General features: G+C 41.7%; 1 protein-coding gene across 6 annotated transcripts in view; it reads left to right on the forward strand.

Annotated features, from left to right (window-relative positions):
* The window catches only part of BICD2 (BICD cargo adaptor 2), an 87,156-nt gene that overhangs the window by 55,467 nt on the left and 13,889 nt on the right, over window positions 1-17,800 (forward strand). For all 6 annotated transcript variants that reach the window (XM_032194334.1, XM_032194335.1, XM_032194336.1 and 3 more), the window contains exons 3-6: window positions 11,161-11,313; window positions 13,400-13,849; window positions 14,896-15,915; window positions 16,954-17,105. In XM_032194334.1, coding sequence (XP_032050225.1) covers window positions 11,161-11,313; window positions 13,400-13,849; window positions 14,896-15,915; window positions 16,954-17,105 — 1,775 coding nt within the window. The remainder of the gene's footprint in view (window positions 1-11,160; window positions 11,314-13,399; window positions 13,850-14,895; window positions 15,916-16,953; window positions 17,106-17,800) is intronic.

Raw genomic sequence — 17,800 nt, forward strand, 5'->3', positions numbered from 1 at the left:
CTCTCAAGCTGAAATGGGTGTGTGGAGGAACAGATTTTTAAGAGACATTGACTAGTATTCTCTCCCTCTGTGTCATTAATGAGTGGAGCTAACTCATTAACCCCTACTACTTTTTTACTGCCAATGGGGAGGTGTCTTCTGCTGTTTTTAAAGGCTGCGAATGAGAGAAATCTGGGGGACGTGAGCATTGCCCTGAGGCAAAGCTACCTGCCCTGTGTGTGTCAGACCAGCATTGCTCTGAGCTGTTTCTGGGGCAGCTGGGCTGAAGGGGAAATACTGAACAGAGGAACCAAGTGTGGAGCAGTCTTATGCACTGAAATCCAAGCTACTTCTGTGTGGGGTAGGTGGGTCTGGGAACAGGACAGGTATCCTTGATTTTTCCATATCTGGGTTATCCCAGCCCTCCTTTGCTGCAGAAACTGAAAATATGGCTGATTTCAACCTGATAAATAAGTGGTTTGGATTTGGTTTTTGAGAATAGCTCAGGAAGATCATGGTGATACAGTTGTGTGGCTGTTGTGAAGCAGCAGCTCCAGGAGCAGCATTTGCTAGGTCAACTTACGGGTTACTAGCAGTGCAATTGGCAGTCAGCACAGGCAGACAACTGCTTCTAAGAATGGGTGCCACCACTTGTGCTGTCACAGTATTTTGATTTGAAATAGACATTCTAGTAAGGCAGAATGTAGGTGTTGCTCTTTTTGTGTCTTAAAGTGTGTTCTGGTGGTTATTCTCACAGAGACGTTTGATCTTTACAGTGTTACACCCGTCTGAGTTCCTCTGCTGCTTGGACAAAAGCTCTTGTGGAAGGAAAAGCTAGCATGAGGTCAACGAACATAGCTTTGTTCGTGGCTAAGAGGCTCTTCTCATTTGCTGCCACAAGTTCTGTCTACATGCAGACGTTTATGCAGTGTAATCTTACTGTGATTTATCAAAACAGTTCTTAGGAAAATAATTCTTTTTATAGAAAAAGGGCAGTATATCACTCCTACATGGCCATTGATTTTTTCCTTCCTTTAGGAAAACATAGGTCAATGACAAGCACAGGGCATGCAATTTGAGTGCAGGCTGGTTATAAGCAAAACAGTATATTGCTAATTATGGGGGATAAAATTTCAGCATACTCTGTTGTGCTGGTCCATCCAAAGCATGACCTGAAAGGCTCAGATATATTCAGAATAACTGCCCCAGTGGTGTTTTGGGCTTTTTAAAGCCACTTGTTAGCTGTAAGGTAACAGTTGAGAGGGACGAAGGAAATCTCTGGAAAGAGCATTTAGTCACTGTTTGATGAAGGTCCAGTCACTGCGTCCCAACATCTGTTTATTTGTGTAAAATACAAGCTAGCTGTGACATGCTGTTTGAAGTTCAACTGGGAACAGGGAAGGAGACTTCATAATTTAGTCATGTGAAGTAATTGTATTAAGTCATCAGAATGTTATTAAAGTCTGCCCTGCTAAGCGGTAAACAAGACTGCTGAAAGAAAATCTGAGCTGCTTGTCCACGGTTTGTCACTTGGAAATTAAAAATGCAGGCTGTGATGCAGCAGCAGTGAAGGTTATGCTCAGTGTTATCCTTGCGTTTCATCTGCTTTCATTTAATCCTTCCTTTTCGCCAGAGATTCTGCCTTTGGTTTAATGCAAGTAATACACAGCAAGTTCGTTTTGAAAAAATAAAAATAAAAAAAGCATTAGACATGTTCATGCATTCTCTGCAAGTCAGTGTGTTGCATGTGGAGTTCAATTGGCAAATTTTGTTGGTATATCTAAAACGAAACGAAATACACAAACCCAATAATGAAGCCCCAACACTTTGGACTGGGAATGCTGAGTGATCCCAGTTTGGCAGCATTAACCATGCTGGAGTCTGACCAAGCTTTGACCACCACAGCAAGGGTTAGGAACTCTTCCTGCAGACAGATGAAGACCACGACTGAAACCTAGTTGGACTTGGCCGTTAGCATATTCTGCTCAGGAAAAAGGTCTAAGAAAACTTTTTTTTTTAAAACCAGAAACAGCTTACTGTATCCATCAGTGGCATAGTTCCCTAAAGCTGCTGAGTACGTGGGCATTTTTGACTGCCCTGGAGAGCAGAGGGAAGGCTGTTGCTTCTGAGGCGTGGGGGGTAGCCTCTATATTTCACCCAACATCCTTAAGGCTTCCGTAGGTATTGTGTGGTATTACTGCATCGTCCTTTATTTCGTGGTGTTTTCTATAGAGAAGTACCACTTCCATAATCCACATAAGCAAAATCATATTACCTCTGCTGCTTATAAAGTGGTATTGTTAATTTAGATAAATAACTCCTTTGGAGTTTACTTAATTAAAGTTGTTTGAAGTAGTGACGGAGCTCTAAGCTAGTGGTTTTGAGGTGATTGTATCTCAGTAGGATTATGTAATGTAAAGTAAGCACTTTCCACATGTAGGAGCTGTGGCACCTTGTGAAAATAGGTCACTAACACAGGGAGTATAAATTTAGCCCAAGCCTTTATCTCGTGCTTTACGTATAAATTAGCTACGGCCAAATTAAGACAATAGGAGACCTCTAGTCTTTTTGATATCTGTATTAAATTCAACACTTTGTCAATATTCTTTTAATTGTGAATTGTTTTAAATCTGACAGGTCTGTGGTATCTAGTGCTGAAGTCCCATAAAGTTGTTTCTGGTGTGGTGCTGCAGCATGCTGGTGTTACTCTGCCTGATAGTGTCACTGTTGGAAGCAGTTAATGAAACTGTAAAATAGGGCTTTCTTACTAGAGTAAGAATTGAGTAAGAAAATAAATGAGCTTCCAACAGAGCTTGTAACACAGAAGGGCAGGCTTAAATAACAGGAGAAACTTGTACTTCAGATTATTGAAAATAAGTGGACTGTGAACGTTTCTGGTGAAACAAGCTTAATGGGGTTGCAGAAAGACATGGCAGCAGAGTCCTGCAGCTCTGAACAGCAGGCATGAAGCACAGTATGGAGCAGGCCTTGGATATCGCTGAAGTACGAGTGTTTTGGTCAGTGATTATCACTGATTAACAGAGGATGATAAAATCAAAAAGCAGAAACAAGACTTTGATGAAGGTGGAGCACACTTGCCTGCTTCTGGCACCCATTTAGGGCCAGGGTTGGATGGGTTTGCTGGGGGAACTGCCTTAGATAGGAAATGGAAGCCCGAGAGCTTTTGGTTGTCTGAAATCAGTTTCAGCAGGTTACTGTAAGTTTGTTTTGTGGTCTCCTGTACAATTAGGCCTTAGAGCCACCAGGGCTTCTCCACACAAAACAGTATCTTGCTCTTGGGTTTTATTCTGTTTTCTGTTGAGGAGTGCTGATACAGTGGTTGATTGTGCTTATTAGCTTTCAATAATTAGTTTCAATTAGAAATACAAAAGTGGTACATTCAATATCACAATACATATGTTTTTTTTAAAATGAAATGTGATTTAGAGCTACTACGTAGGATGCAGCTTTAGTACTATGTTATTCCCCTGAATGTGGGCTGTTAGACAAAAAAAGCAGAAGATGCAGAGTAGTTTTTTTTTGTTCCTTATGTAAGCCTGGCTGGCTTGTTCATTTCTGTTTTCCTGGAAGTGCTCCTCATCTTTCCCATCCCTTGCTAGCTTGCATCCCCAGGGAGGCTGCTGCAGTGCTGCCCTGGAGCTGTGCCAGAGCTTGAGCTCAGACATGGCCGAGCTGTGTCTGTGTTCAGCTGTCCCTGTGCCCTCCCAGACCTTGAGGAACGATGTACAAAACACTGAACACAGCGGGCAGTTGTCTCAGTTACCAGGCTCCTTTCCTCCTTCCTCTTTCAGCATGAGGAAGGCTAGCTGAAGCTGCCTCAAGCTTGTGTGTGAACATCTGAAGATATGAGCCCGGGCACACTGAAAAACCCTTCCAAGCCTGTTAGCCACAAGCAGGCCGCAGGCTGATGAGCGCAGCTGCCGCTTGGCCTTGCCCGGCTCTGGGGGCTGCAGGCAGTGGGGCTGATGTCCCGGCAGTGCCGGGCTGTGCCCCTGCACACTCTGTCAGTTCCCCTGTCCCTCAGCTTTCCTTTAGGAGCTCTGTACCTTATGGAGGAGAGTCACAGTCCCAGCTGATGATTAAAGGCTAAGGCTTCTGGTTATGCCAACAAACTGAAGTGACAGACTGCACCGTGACTGTGAGGGTTACCTGGACTTGTGTCCCTAGGCCTGCTCCTGTAGGAAATTCTAGCCTTTTGGGTGGCTTGGATGTCAGGGGTTTGCTATACTCCCATAAGATGGCAGCCTGGCCCCAGCTGCACTGAGTAATGTTTCCCTTGACTTGAATGCTGGCAGTCTGACCAGTAGACAGCTGTGGGCCCTGCTCTGAATATTTGCGCTTTCTGGCTCTCGCAAGCTGTCTTTTGAAGTAACAAGGGTTATGCTAATTAAGGATGCTCTGATTCAGCTTAAATACAGTAATTGTATGGAGGCTAAAGTGCTCTTTCTCCGTGGACCCTGAAAACACCCCCTTATCACAGGAAGAAGGGAAGGTGACAACTGCTGGTGACTGAAGAAATTGTGACACCGATTGCTTGGTGCTGCCTTGGTCAGCAGTGACACTTCTTAGAGCCAGGCTCAGCTCTACTAGCCCTTCTGGAGGGAAAAGACAGCTACCTAAAGTCTACTGGCAGGCCTTGGAAGGGTTAAATGCGTTCTTTGTGGCAGGGAAGGATATGGAAAGCTGCCAAGCATTTAGATTTGAGATTGGAAAAGCAGCTGGAGTTTAACTGCTCTTAGCAAGCAATTCAGAGCAGGAAGGGGGAGACTAATAACAACGTTACCCAGGGCCACTTGTAACACTGTCATTAAGTTTGGGTCAGACTTTCCCTCCTGGCCCCCAGGCTGGGTTGGGGCCCACCCTCCACAGATGTTGATGCTCCCCTGACATGGGCAGGGCTCCAGGCTGGATCGAATGCTGGAAGGGGACGGGAGCAAACACCATGTTAAGCAAATAAACTTGTACATTGTAGCAAGGCCTGATGCTGGCTAAGTAGTTATGAGGGATTCATATAGCTCCTGGAGACACTGCGGTAACCGAGTCTCAGCTCAGGTCTCTCTAATATTGCACAGAAAAGAAATCCATGACTGCATTTCTTGGTGTTGCAGTAAACCCATCCTTAATGTCACAGCTTCACAAAGCTTTTTATTTAGTGGTTTGCAACAAAATAAATCTTGAGCTGTGTGTGTTAATGCTGGGCACCACCCTACTAATCACAGCTAAAAGTCTGAGACATCTATACACAGTGAGATGCTTCATCATGGGGTAGGTGGTTGGTTATGAGAGGACGTTTTAGAAAATAGAAAAAAACGAATTAAAAAAACAACTCATCACCACAGATGTTTGTACACATCTGCTACTGAAGTTTCAGTGTAGCTGTGTGTCTTCTGTTAATGCTTCAGAGCTATTGAAAGCGTTATGAACAAGGTATGACAAATGGATAGTGTGTTTTCTTCTCTTCCTATGGAAGAATAAACGTGTTGTGAGTTAGTTTCCTGCCATCCCTGGTTTTTGATCCCTACAGGATATTTGTCACAGAGTTCAGACTGACTGTGCTTGGGAAGACTGGGCATGTCTTGCGTGACTTAAAGCTTCTGAGTGACCACAGCGCTCCACCTTCCTCTTTCCTTCCCTATCTGTATCAATCTCTCTCTGCAGTCACACCAAAGCTTAGGAAGTCAAGCAGCTTTTCAGCAGATAAATGGTGTGATGGCATGACTTGGAATAAAACAGTGGAGAAGTCTAACTACAAGTTTAACGTAATATCTATTTTTCTCCAGTGGGCTTGTGTGAACAAGTCACCAAAAACATTTTCTATAAATTCTTGAAAATATATTGTCCTACTGGTGCAAACAGTGACTTTCTCTACTGGCTGTGGTCTGTCTTTTGCAATATTTCTTTTGAACCTGTCTGCGTCATAAAACACTTCTGAGAACATCTTAATTTTTCTGGCAGTGTTTGGAGAAGAGGAGAAGGGTTCTGGATACAATTACAGAAAAGAGGAGCATTTGTATCCAGAGGATTGTCAATTTCTCTTTCTCTTGTGTAGTGCCCAGGAGGGATGTCTGTGGTTTATAAATCAAAGTATAACTGCTATCATAAGTATGCACCAGTAAGTGGATGACTATAGCATGTCAGTGAGAATAGTCTGAATGGTTGAACAAATATCCTGAGGAACACAAGTTTGGGGCTGTAGTTATGTTTTGTGTGTATGTTTTATGAAATATATTTTCCTGCATGTAGAACAAGAGCATGAAAAATGGGCAAGGAAATAATGATAAAGCTCTGAAGGAAATACTTAAACTTATCTTTGTCTTCTATCAAAAGGCTTTTAAAAAAATAATGGGGTGGGGGCACATAGAATGTGAAGAAACCATATATGCTGCCCTTGTACACATATACGCATAGAAGTGGCATGTACACTAACCTGCGCGGCTACATGTGGTTAGTAGTGGGCCTGTGAATCAGTGAGGAATGCCTGCAGCACCTCATCTTACCGTCCTCCAGAGCTCCAGGTATCTGAGCGCTGGGCCCATAGGCGAGAGGCAGCGTGAGGGGGTCATGCCCAAAACCATCTCCCATCTCAAGGCTTTTGCTGCCTGTGAGACACTGCTGTGGGCTGCGCCTGCCTCTTGGGATCTTCCATTTCCCTGCTTTCAGTGTGTGGAGAGAGTGTGCATGTTATGATAGTTGAAATTTTGAACAGGGATTGTGTGGGAAATACACATGCTTCTCTTCCCAGCTTGCAGTCACCCCAGTCATGGTGCCTTCACACTGTTGGCATGTTCTCTTCACACCACCAGGGCTTACGTACTGAAAAGCTGCTTCTCCCAGCCTCTGGTCACACTGTGGTTCAGATCTTGAGTTCTTAATTTCATCGTTGGTTCTTGAGGTGTAGGTGATGTAGCTTTGAGGTTGGCTCTTCTGGGATGACAGCGGTGAGTATGAAAGCGATGTTCAGAAGGGCACTTATTGAAATGCCTTCTTCAAAAAGTTGCTGACGAAGAAGGCACTGAGTTACATAAATGGCCGGGCATTATTATTCTCAATTTTCATGATGATATTTAATAAAATCACTAAGAGATTGTTTTATTGTTTTCTTCTCCCCATAACAACAGAATATATGCTAGTTGCTATCCATTCTGACTACGCTATGTTTCTTCCAGAGGGGTCACATCCTTTTTTGTGAGCCCTTCCCACGAAGAACTCAAGGGAATGATCATGTCTAGAAATATTTATTGCACAAAGTCTTGAATCCAATCCTAAAATTAGTAATAAGTTTGGGCAAACTAAGCTTTGACTCTTGATAATAATGACAGGTAAATTTAGGTGTGAGCATGTTTATTAGAGCAAGGAACTTGAGCTTATCCACAGCCTCAGGAGCTGGTGGAGTTAAGTGCAACCCAGCATCGGGCTAGCGATAGTAGAGCATCGCCTGCAAGACCAGCCTCTGGCTGCTGCTGGAAGCTGAATGATGCCCACAGCTGTGTAATAACCATAACACGGGGGGGGGATCAGCTACCTGAGATTTTTTTTTGCAATAAATTTACTTTTCATGCTTAGATTATACACATTGTTATATCGTAGGGTGCACCGGAAAACCGGGTGCTACAGAGCAGGCTTCGGGCACTGCTCTGTGAAGGGAAGTAATTAGGTTTTGATACGCAGACAAAGCCAATTCAAACCAGTCCTTCACTCATGGCTGAGGAAATCCCTGTATTTCTAGCACCTGTGCTGCTAAAAGGTGCCCCTTTCAGGACTCTTCTGAGGCAAAGCTAAGAGGAAAAAAATGCTTCAGACAAACTTTCTAGCAGCAGGGTCACAGTGGTCTGTGGCCTTAGGTGAAATCACTCCAGAATGTCGTCTTCGTCATCTGTACTTTCCTGGACAGGATGGATGAGAGTCTTCTGTGTAGGGCGAATGTTCTCTGGGTGAAGGACTTGAGGGGCTTTGTCGGGTAGGCAAAGCCCCTCAACAAGATGTTGTGGCCATTGATCCTCCCGACAGTGGTAAGGATGCTTTGTAAATGCCCTGTGATTTCCTTAGGGTGGAGATGCGACTTTCCCTATAGCTGAGAGCCTAGCCAAGCATGTCCTTGTCTTCCAGCATCCTCTTCTCTCCTAACCTCAGTGTTATTTGGGGCAGAGGAAGAAGGAAGAAACCTCTAAGGCACTGAAGCATCAAGAAATACTAAAATCACAGAAAAGTTCTGGTTCAAACTCATCTGTTCATCTGTGGGTCAGCTCACCATTTTGTGCACTTTAGCCACGTAAAACAACTCTTGTGAGAACATCTGAAATGTACGTGTGTCTGTCTTTAAATACGTGAATACTATTTTGGGTGCGGATAATACAGAAATCTGTTTGAGAAAGGAGGCAGTGGCTTTTCTTTTCCACAAAAAACAAACAAACAAACAAAAACAAAAACAAAAACAAAAACAAAAACAAAAAAAAAAAAAAACAAAAACAAAAACAAACAAACAAACAAAAAACAACAACAACAACAAAAAAAAACAACTGACATTTGGTTGTTTGTATGAAATAGCATGGTGCCCATTGAGCCTTGCAGCTTGCAAGCACACACATATATCTGACAGGAAAATGCTAAGAGCTAGCTGAAGGTACTGCTTGCTAACCAGCCAATAAATCTAGGTTATATCTTCTTTTCCAGCCAGGAAACAAAGGAGCTATTTTTAAATCTGCCCTTCCTGTGCACATTGAAATAGTGATTTTTTTTTTTAATGTGCTAGACAGAGCATGACAGTGCTTTCACATTAAATAATGAGCTCTTAGTGTTACTCTGAATTAAATAGACAGGATTGGACAGAAACCCTTCTTTCTCCAAAAGCGAATGGCTTCAGTGATTTTTCCAGGCGCTGACCTGTGCAAAGATTAGGTCATCCGTGGACAAACAACCTGAATGGTGTTTGGGGGCAGAAGGGGAGAGAAGCTCCCTTGCAGCTTGGTGGGAGGTCTCCTCTTGTGTTTCTGACCCGGAAATGAGGAGAACTGCAGGGAAGAGCTCCTAATTTGTATGGAGCTCGGAGTGATGCAAGAGCCTTTCGTGGTCTTGGCTGTTAAACAGGTGGGATTATCTGGCTGGAGGCTTTCTCTGCTGAAGGTGAGAGGTCTCGGTGCAGTCCTTACGAAGAAGAAGGAAGTTATGACCTGACTGCATGTCAGCCTGCAGCCTTCAGCTACCACCATGTATTGTTCCCATAGCTCTGAGTTTGTGCAAAGACAGAGCCAGTACTTGACTGGGGAAATGTGTTTTGAAACTTCAGAAGAGTTTAAAGATCCTTTAGATTCTTGGATGAAAGTGCTATTGAAACAGCATTAACTGGATAAACAGTTACAGAGCTTCAGTTCTAAGACTGGGGTATGTGTTAAAACTTTTATTAGACTGCAGCTTTTTTTTTACTTTGGCTAGTAGCTGAATGAATCTGCCAGGTAGCTTCCAAGTGGAGTCACAAGACACATCTTAGCCTAGGCTTGGCTTTGCAGTAACTTGCTGTAACCTCAAAGCCAAAACCATCTATACAGAGGGCAGGGAGAATCCCCCGAGCTCTGACTCCAAGCTCGACGTTGCTGTAAAGAACCAGCAGAGAAGAGTGGTGCTCGCTTGGCACATGGGGTGTAGCGACTTTTCATCTGTGTTACTGTACCACAGCGTCTCGTTTCAGTTTTGAATGTTTATTTTTGCTTCTCAGTGCACTGGGAAGCAGTGCTTTCTTCTTCACAGATAAAAAAAAAAAAATAATAATAGGCAAGTTTATATAGCCTAATGTCTGTCAGGGGAGGCAGCTGTCTTTTACATTAAGTTCTTACAGTTGCAGGTGGTTCTGAGTTGGTGTTCAGAAGGTGCCAGGTGCAAGTCTTGGCATATGCTCCCTCCAAAACCATGTCCTTTATCTCTCAGCTCTCTATACATGCCTGTTGATACCTGTGGTGTATTATTTCTCTGTATTGCTGCTGTACACTCACGAGAGGACTCAGACCTTACTTAATTCATTTGTAGGTATTGCTGCTCACGTTTTTGTTTCTAACAATACAGAGAATACTAAGGGAATCTGAGTCTATGTACCTGAGGATGAAGTCTTTTTATCTATGCTGCTTTGTAGATGAAAACGGAAATAAGATGGTGTCACCTAAATAGCTGAGTAGATAGGCTGCCTCTTTCACGGGTGTGTGTTTTGAGTGGAAACTGGCTGGAAAACTGTTTTGTCGCTTGACGGATAGGATTGTTAACATATTTGGATACTATTTTATGGGCAGCTGTTGCCTCTTTTTCCTCTAAAGATATTTTTGCTAATGTTTTGGAACCTTTTTCATTTTAATTACATATTTAAAGATATGACTCTAACGGATGGTTGGAAAAAAATAACACATAGTTAAGTACAGCGAGTCACTCACATAGCTGGGTATGTCCCAGCTCAGTGTGTTGAAGCATCCATGTGTATTCATGAGTAGTCTAAAGATCACACTATGCCATCTACTGATCTTTCCTTCTCCTGTATCCCAGAACAGTGATTTAATTTTTTTTTTTGAGGCATTGTGCAAGTCTTGGGGCTGAGGAGAGGGAATACTCAGCCCCAAGTTGTTCAGCACCACACACTCAGCACCACAGTTGTTCTTTCTTTCTGCCTGAAATCTTGGACTTCATTTCAGCTTTAGTTCAATTTCTTTCTTCAAAAGGATTCATTAGAACATATTTCCAAACAGTTGCACTAGGCATAAGGAAAAGGTCTGATGAAAAGCAGGAGCAAATACAAGTACAAATAAGAGTGTTTGGAGTTGTCTGAATCTTTTTCTTACTCTCATGAGAAGCCCCATCTCATTTAAGTGTTAGTGGAGGCAGGTATTGACTTCCAATCTGGTAAACTTTCATCTGTTACTTCTGGTCAGTGACATACACGTAACATGTATGAATGTTGATTTGCCTGCTCGTTAATTGTCAAAAGTAGAGTAAGAATTTGTAAGAGAAGCAAGAAAACAAAATCTAGTTATTGTGTAAGACTTCATTTTCTGTAATTTGATTTGGGGGGAGGTTCTGTTTGAATAGAATCTAACTGATTAGTGCACAAAAGGAAAGATGAAATCTCAAAATGTAATTGTAGCTGACCAAATTGCCCTCACTTTGAGCTTTGTTTTTTTATCCTAGGTCAACCAGAATGTGGAGATCCAAAGGGCCCGTCTGCGAGATGATATTAAGGAATATAAATTCCGAGAAGCCCGTTTGCTGCAAGACTACACTGAGCTGGAAGAAGAAAACATCTGTCTCCAGAAACAAGTGTCTGTCCTGAAGCAAAACCAGGCAAGTGTTTCAAAATAGTGAGCATTGCTTTCATAGCTCTAGTTAATTCCTGTGTTACAGTGTGGTCCTGTCTCATTCTTTGAACATCCAACCACTTCTGCAAATACATACTACTACTGAGACTATGAACTACAAAATTTTAGTACCAACAGTTATCCCAAAAATGTTCAAGTCCTTTCTGACTGCTCCTATGCAGTCTGAGGCTGTATTGCTTCTACTTTGACCTCCAAGTCCTTCCATTGCCTTCTTTGTCTTTGTTAGAAGTTAATTAATACTTTGCCACTCTGCTTTGTTACTTGGTTCAACCTGTGCAATATTCACCATCCATCCTCTTTTACCGTGTCTGTAACTGGGTGTATTTCTGAACATATACTTATATTGCTTCTTAGTGCTTGCATTACGTCTCCAGTCTTGGTCTCCATACTCTCTTCTAGCTACTTTCATGAACGATATCAGTAGTCAATAACTACTTTGTACTGTCAGACCTCAACTCGCAAAGTCACATTTCAGTGCACTGTTCCAGCTATGTTCATAATCTTAGAAAAGAAAATTGCATTTTTGGAACAACTCAAGAATTCCCCTCAGTTAGCATTTGTGGAGGTAGTTAGATTAGACATGGTCTTTGTACTTCATGTGTTTCCAGGTGAAACTCCTCACCAGTGTTTATCACTTTGGCCTCACTGTGCCCAAAAGAGGGTTCCAGGTTGAACCTGTTCTCACCTGCCTATGCCTGGTCTAATTACGCTGCTTGGGGGACTTTGACATTATGTGATAGGGGAAAAGGGGCTATTAAGCTCTACGTATGCAGGCTGGAAGAGGTAGTGGTCTGGTGAATTTCAGGTTATGTTGTTGGTTACTTTTGATTTTTACCATTTTTGTCTTGTTTATACTTTTAGAAGAAGCAAGTAAAAGTTCCTGTCTCTGCATTCACATTCTAAAATAACAATATTCAAGAATGCTGTCATTCTGGGTTGAGCCAAATTTAACTGCAGATGCTATCTTGTCAGTTGCTAGTAATTATTGACTACTGGTATTGTATTCTGGGACCTTTGAAAAAATGCTGCAATCTTAAATATTTGAGTTCAATGGGTGTATTTAGAACCAAGAGCTAATTCAATGGCTATGGATTATTTCATTTTCTACTCTGTCATAATCCTACTTGATGAATTTCATTAAGCTTTAGTTATCCCACTGACATAACTAGAAGAATCCATCAAGTTTTTCCAGGCTTAAGTTACCAAACAGAATTACCATGACGGGATTCTCCTTTTCTCAGTTAGATGTGGGTCAGCACTATTGTGCGTATTGGCACCTAAAATCCCTTTAATAGCTAGCAAAAAATAGGAATATGTAATTTATAAAGTTTTCTCTTTTGAAGGTAAGAAAGGGTATTCTGTAAGCTTTTTCTTAATAGATTTAAAATGTTATGCTCATGTTGGTGTTCATAATTTCAGTGCAAGAGAGGTTAAAAATAAAATGCAGTCTTAGAGGTATAAACTTAAAGCACGCCATAAAATTTTGTTTAGCTGCCTGGGTTGTAGCCCTCTCAAGATGTGCTGGAATTATGATGACAGAAATAATAGAACATCTTATTTTGAATGTATAAAAGCAGAGTTAGATTGCTAGGTGTGCCTCAACAGTGTTAAACCCAGTTGCACATTCTAACTGCAGTACAGCAGAGAATTGGAAGCGTAGCTTTGAGATGCTGGGTTTGAGAAATACTGAGACTGAAATTTCTGGGAGGGTTGGTCAGGGAATTTGTTAATCAAACATGAGAAGAGCTTGCATAAAGTGCTAGGAAAGCCTGTTTTGTGATGCCTCTATCACGTGTTGCATCTGCCTGCTATCTTGATTAAGCTGGAGTAGGTCAGCTCATTCCACGCTTTGCTTAGAAATTTTATTGTATGGTCTTAGTAAGGTAAGCAGGCAGTGGTTACAGTTAAAATGCAAAAACTAGACTTTAGAACTGAAAAAAACATTCCCTTCTCACCACATTCAATGAAAAACATTCAGAAGTAAAATTACTTGGTGTCTTGCAGGCAGACATTTTCATTAGTACTTTCTTCCCCTATTTGTGTATTTTCAGGTGGAATTTGAAGGTCTGAAACACGAAATCAAAAGGCTTGAAGAAGAAACAGAATTTCTCAACAGCCAGCTGGAAGATGCCATTCGGCTGAAGGAGATCTCCGAACGCCAGCTTGAGGAGGCCTTAGAGACTCTGAAGACAGAGAGGGAGCAGAAGAACAATCTTCGTAAGGAGCTGTCCCACTACATGAACATCAATGACTCCATGTACAACAGTCACCTGAACATCTCATTGGATGGGCTGAAGTTCAGTGATGAAGCCACAGAGCCCAATAATGATGAAATCATTAATGGTTTTGAACAAAATTGCCTCAGCAAACTCAGCAATGGCAAGAATACATCAACGCCCAGGAAAAATGAAGGCTTCCCTCCAGCACCAAGTCTGGTTTCAGATCTTCTGAGTGAATTAAACATTTCTGAAATCCAGAAGCTGAAACAACAGCTTGTACAGGTAAATGTATTTTCCAAATAACTGTAATTCTAAATAGCTGCTAGTTTTTTTCAGATGGAAATTTGTATTTTCAGCATCTCAGATGTACACCATATAGTATGATCTAAACTTGTAAAATCTTTAATTGCTTTAGAATTTGTTACAGATTCTACACTGCCAAACATTTATTCTTTTTTTTTTTTTTTTTATTCAAAGAAGGTCAAGTCAATCATGTTCTGTAGGAAGCAGTATAGGCTGTGTCCCCTTCATTGTGTCACCCATAGCAAGAAACTTAATCAACGGATTAAGTCTTTTGTTCAAAAATGGATAGTTATTCCAGTCACCTTCATCAGAAGGAGTTTTGTACACCATAGTTGTTTTTTTTTACATTTAGTTCTAAAATTCCAGAATTTTAATTGGTGTCAAGCATTATTGTTTTACATATGCACTTTTGGGAGATAGCAGAACTTGAAACAAGGTACATATTTACATCACCTAGAAATGTTTTAGGGTTATTTTGTCTATTTTTGATATTTTTTGGGGAGCTCTAATAAAAAAAGCCTTTGTTGAAAAAACGGGTTTCTTTCAAAATTAGAACTTACAGAGGAGAAACTTGAAAAATTTTCATTATGTCCAAGGTCTTCTGTGTCCATGTGATAATTTTCACTTAATCCAATTTAGACTGTTTTAACGAAGCTCCAAGCTTCCACCATAGACTGTTTGTCTTCTTATATTTACTTGACAATTTGCAGGATAACAGTAAATTTCAGTTTATCTTCAGCTGAATGATTTTGTTTTTTACAAGGAGACCATGAGCTATGGAAGAGAAGCCTGAAAATGCACATTTTAGAGTGGAAATTAGAAACATTGGGGAGGAACACTGCTTGCAACAGTTGTGTTTGTTTTATTTTTGTGTTTAGAATATGTGAAATAGCCTTTTCAGTAATGTACAAGTGATCAGGTTTCTGTAACCACATGCACCTTGGCTAAGCTTCTGTCTCTCTTACAGTAAAACCACTTAGTGGAACAGTTTCCTTTATATAGATGTCTGTGTTCATGCCTTTCAGATGGAAAGAGAAAAGGTGAATTTGTTGACGACACTACAGGAGTCTCAGAAACAGCTGGAAAACACACGAGGGGCCCTCTCAGAGCAGCATGAGAAAGTTGGCAGGCTTACTGAAAACCTGAATGCAATGAAGAAGCTCCAAGTCAGCAAGGAACGTCAGTCTGCCCTCGACAACGAGAAGGACCGGGACAGCCATGAAGATGGAGATTATTATGAAGTTGACATCAATGGGCCAGAGATCCTGGAGTGCAAATACAAAGTGGCTGTGGCAGAGATTACTGACCTAAAAGAAGAACTTAAAAATCTGAAGACGAAATACAAAGAATGTGAGTCTAAGTATGAGGAAGACAAGAGCAGATATGAAACTGAGAGCCAAGCTCTCACTGAGAAGATCGCCTCATTAGAAAAATCCAGCAGGCATGATAGAGAACAAGTGGCCAGACTGGAGAAGGAGCTGAAGAAAGTCAGTGATGTTGCTGGAGAAACACAGGGCAGCCTTAGTGTGGCACAAGATGAGCTGGTCACCTTCAGTGAGGAACTGGCCAACTTATACCACCATGTCTGCATGTGCAACAACGAAACTCCAAACAGAGTGATGCTGGATTACTACAAGGAAGGTAAAGGAGGACGCAGTAGTCCAGAGACCAAGGGAAGGAGGTCTCCTATTCTTCTTTCTAAGGGGCTGTTAACTATTGAGCTTGGAAAGGCAGAGAATGGAAGCGGTGACAGCAGCCCATCTCCAGTGTCATCTCTGCCATCTCCTGTGTCAGATCCTCGGAAGGAACCAATGAACATTTACAACTTGATCGCAATAATCCGGGATCAGATCAAACACCTGCAAGCTGCTGTGGACAGAACAACTGAGTTGTCCAGGCAGCGAGTTGCCACTCAAGAACTTGGGCCAGTGGTGGACAAAGACAAGGAAGCTCTCATGGAAGAAATCCTGAAGCTGAAGTCCCTGCTGAGCACCAAGAGAGAACAGATAGCAACTCTGAGAACTGTGCTGAAGGCCAACAAACAGGTGAGCAGGTCTTACAGATGTGATAGCTGTAGTCTCAGGGTCATAGTTAGGTTATTAAGCACAGAGGAACAGTATGTCTTTGAGGACATACTGCTGTTTCTTAAACTCAGTGGAGCTCTTCTTCCTGATACCTGTAAGGCACAAGGCTGAGTAGAGGCAGGCTGTGTCAGCACAGGCACGAAGTTGTGCTCCTGTGAAGCTGCATGTTAGGGCCTTAACTGGCTTTTGGTTGTCACATACTCACGAAAGTTTTGAGATAACTTCAATCTATCTGAGTTATATCAGATTATGTTTAATGTAAGAAACCTAAAGCAAAGAGGTAAATCTTATTTTCTACTTGAATGAATTCTTAAGTTCATATCCTCTTCTCTCTGAAACTGCTAATAAAGTTTTCCAAGATAAGGATGTGATACAAGAGCATGGACAAAATAAGAGGGTTGAAAGGTAAAATTAGTCTCTGGGGACTGGGCCATGCCATTTAATACACATTAGCAGTGCAGCAGATGAAAATAACTGACATTAAGACAACCTGACATGCTTCATTGTCTCCTCTAAAGTAATATAAGTTTTTTGTTTTTTTTTTTATTGCATTTAAGAAATATGTACCTACTTTCAGTTTTCTTTTTTTCACTTGTATTTTAGCATAATGATGTACCATAATGTAAGACAGACATAATGCAAGATAAGGGTTAATGTGTGTAAATAGAGAGAGAGTAAATACACTTTTTTTTTTGTGAAGTATGTAATGTCTGATTTTTATTAGCAGTTGGAGATAAGTGTCACTAAACGTATATTCTGTAACTTCCCAGATGCTGCTTCATGGTTAATGGTAGTAGGAGCCCCAAATGTCCCATCTATTTCCAGTGCTCAAAGATGAAATTTTATTTAACCTCTACTGGAGAAGTTGAACAGAATTTTAACATTCCAGTACTAAGGAAACATTTCATTATGTCAATGGCCATTTGAAATCTCCTAGATAATAACTTTGTCGACTGTTTCATTAACCACTACATTTCTGTTCTTCTTGGTAAACAATAGACTGCAGAGGTGGCCCTTGCCAACTTAAAAAGCAAGTATGAAAATGAGAAAGCGATGGTTACGGAGACAATGATGAAGCTGCGAAATGAGCTGAAGGCTTTGAAAGAAGATGCTGCTACCTTTTCTTCCCTGAGAGCAATGTTTGCTACAAGGTAAAGAAAATCTCAACTCTGGAAAATATGTCATTCCTTGCTTGTGGGGGGAACAGCTGAACATCCTGCCTGCAAGCAGCAAGGCTGCCCTGCCCATGCAGTAAGGGGCAGGGTGGAGTGATTCTTTCTGTGTTCATTGCTTACAGTGTTTGTCTGCAATGTGTTCTTATTGATGAGGGAGGAAAATGGTAGGGCTATAGTATATTGCTACAAAACAGGAATTTAGTGTGGGGTTATTTATTTTACTAATGAACAATTAGCATTTCTGAACTTATGTTCTACATAGTAACTATTGTGGGGAAAAATAAGGGGCCAGGAGCAAAGGAGCTGAGACTGAATGAGTGGAGACTTGGTCCACGGAGCATCTTGTGAGCACCTGTATTCCTGATCACTGCATGGCAGGTACACAGCTGGGTCTTAGATTTGCATCTAGCCTGAGACAGCAGCTGTTGCAGGGAGCATGAAGAATTGCTTCTTGCTGTGTGCCCCATGTTTCAGAAGCCGCAACAGCTCTCAAGACTACTGCTGCAGCTAGGGCACTGTCACCCCTTTCCTCATTGATCTCTGGTCAGAAATGGTTAGTAGCCTGTATGTTGGCTGTGTGCATTTCTCTGGAGTGGCTGTTTCATATAAGCCACCATTTCAGGTAAGGTTTGGAAGGAGTATTCCAATGTGCTTGGGTGAAGAGAACATCA

This window comes from Aythya fuligula, chromosome 10 (assembly GCF_009819795.1).
Source record: "Aythya fuligula isolate bAytFul2 chromosome 10, bAytFul2.pri, whole genome shotgun sequence".
Taxonomy (NCBI): Eukaryota; Metazoa; Chordata; class Aves; order Anseriformes; family Anatidae; genus Aythya; species Aythya fuligula.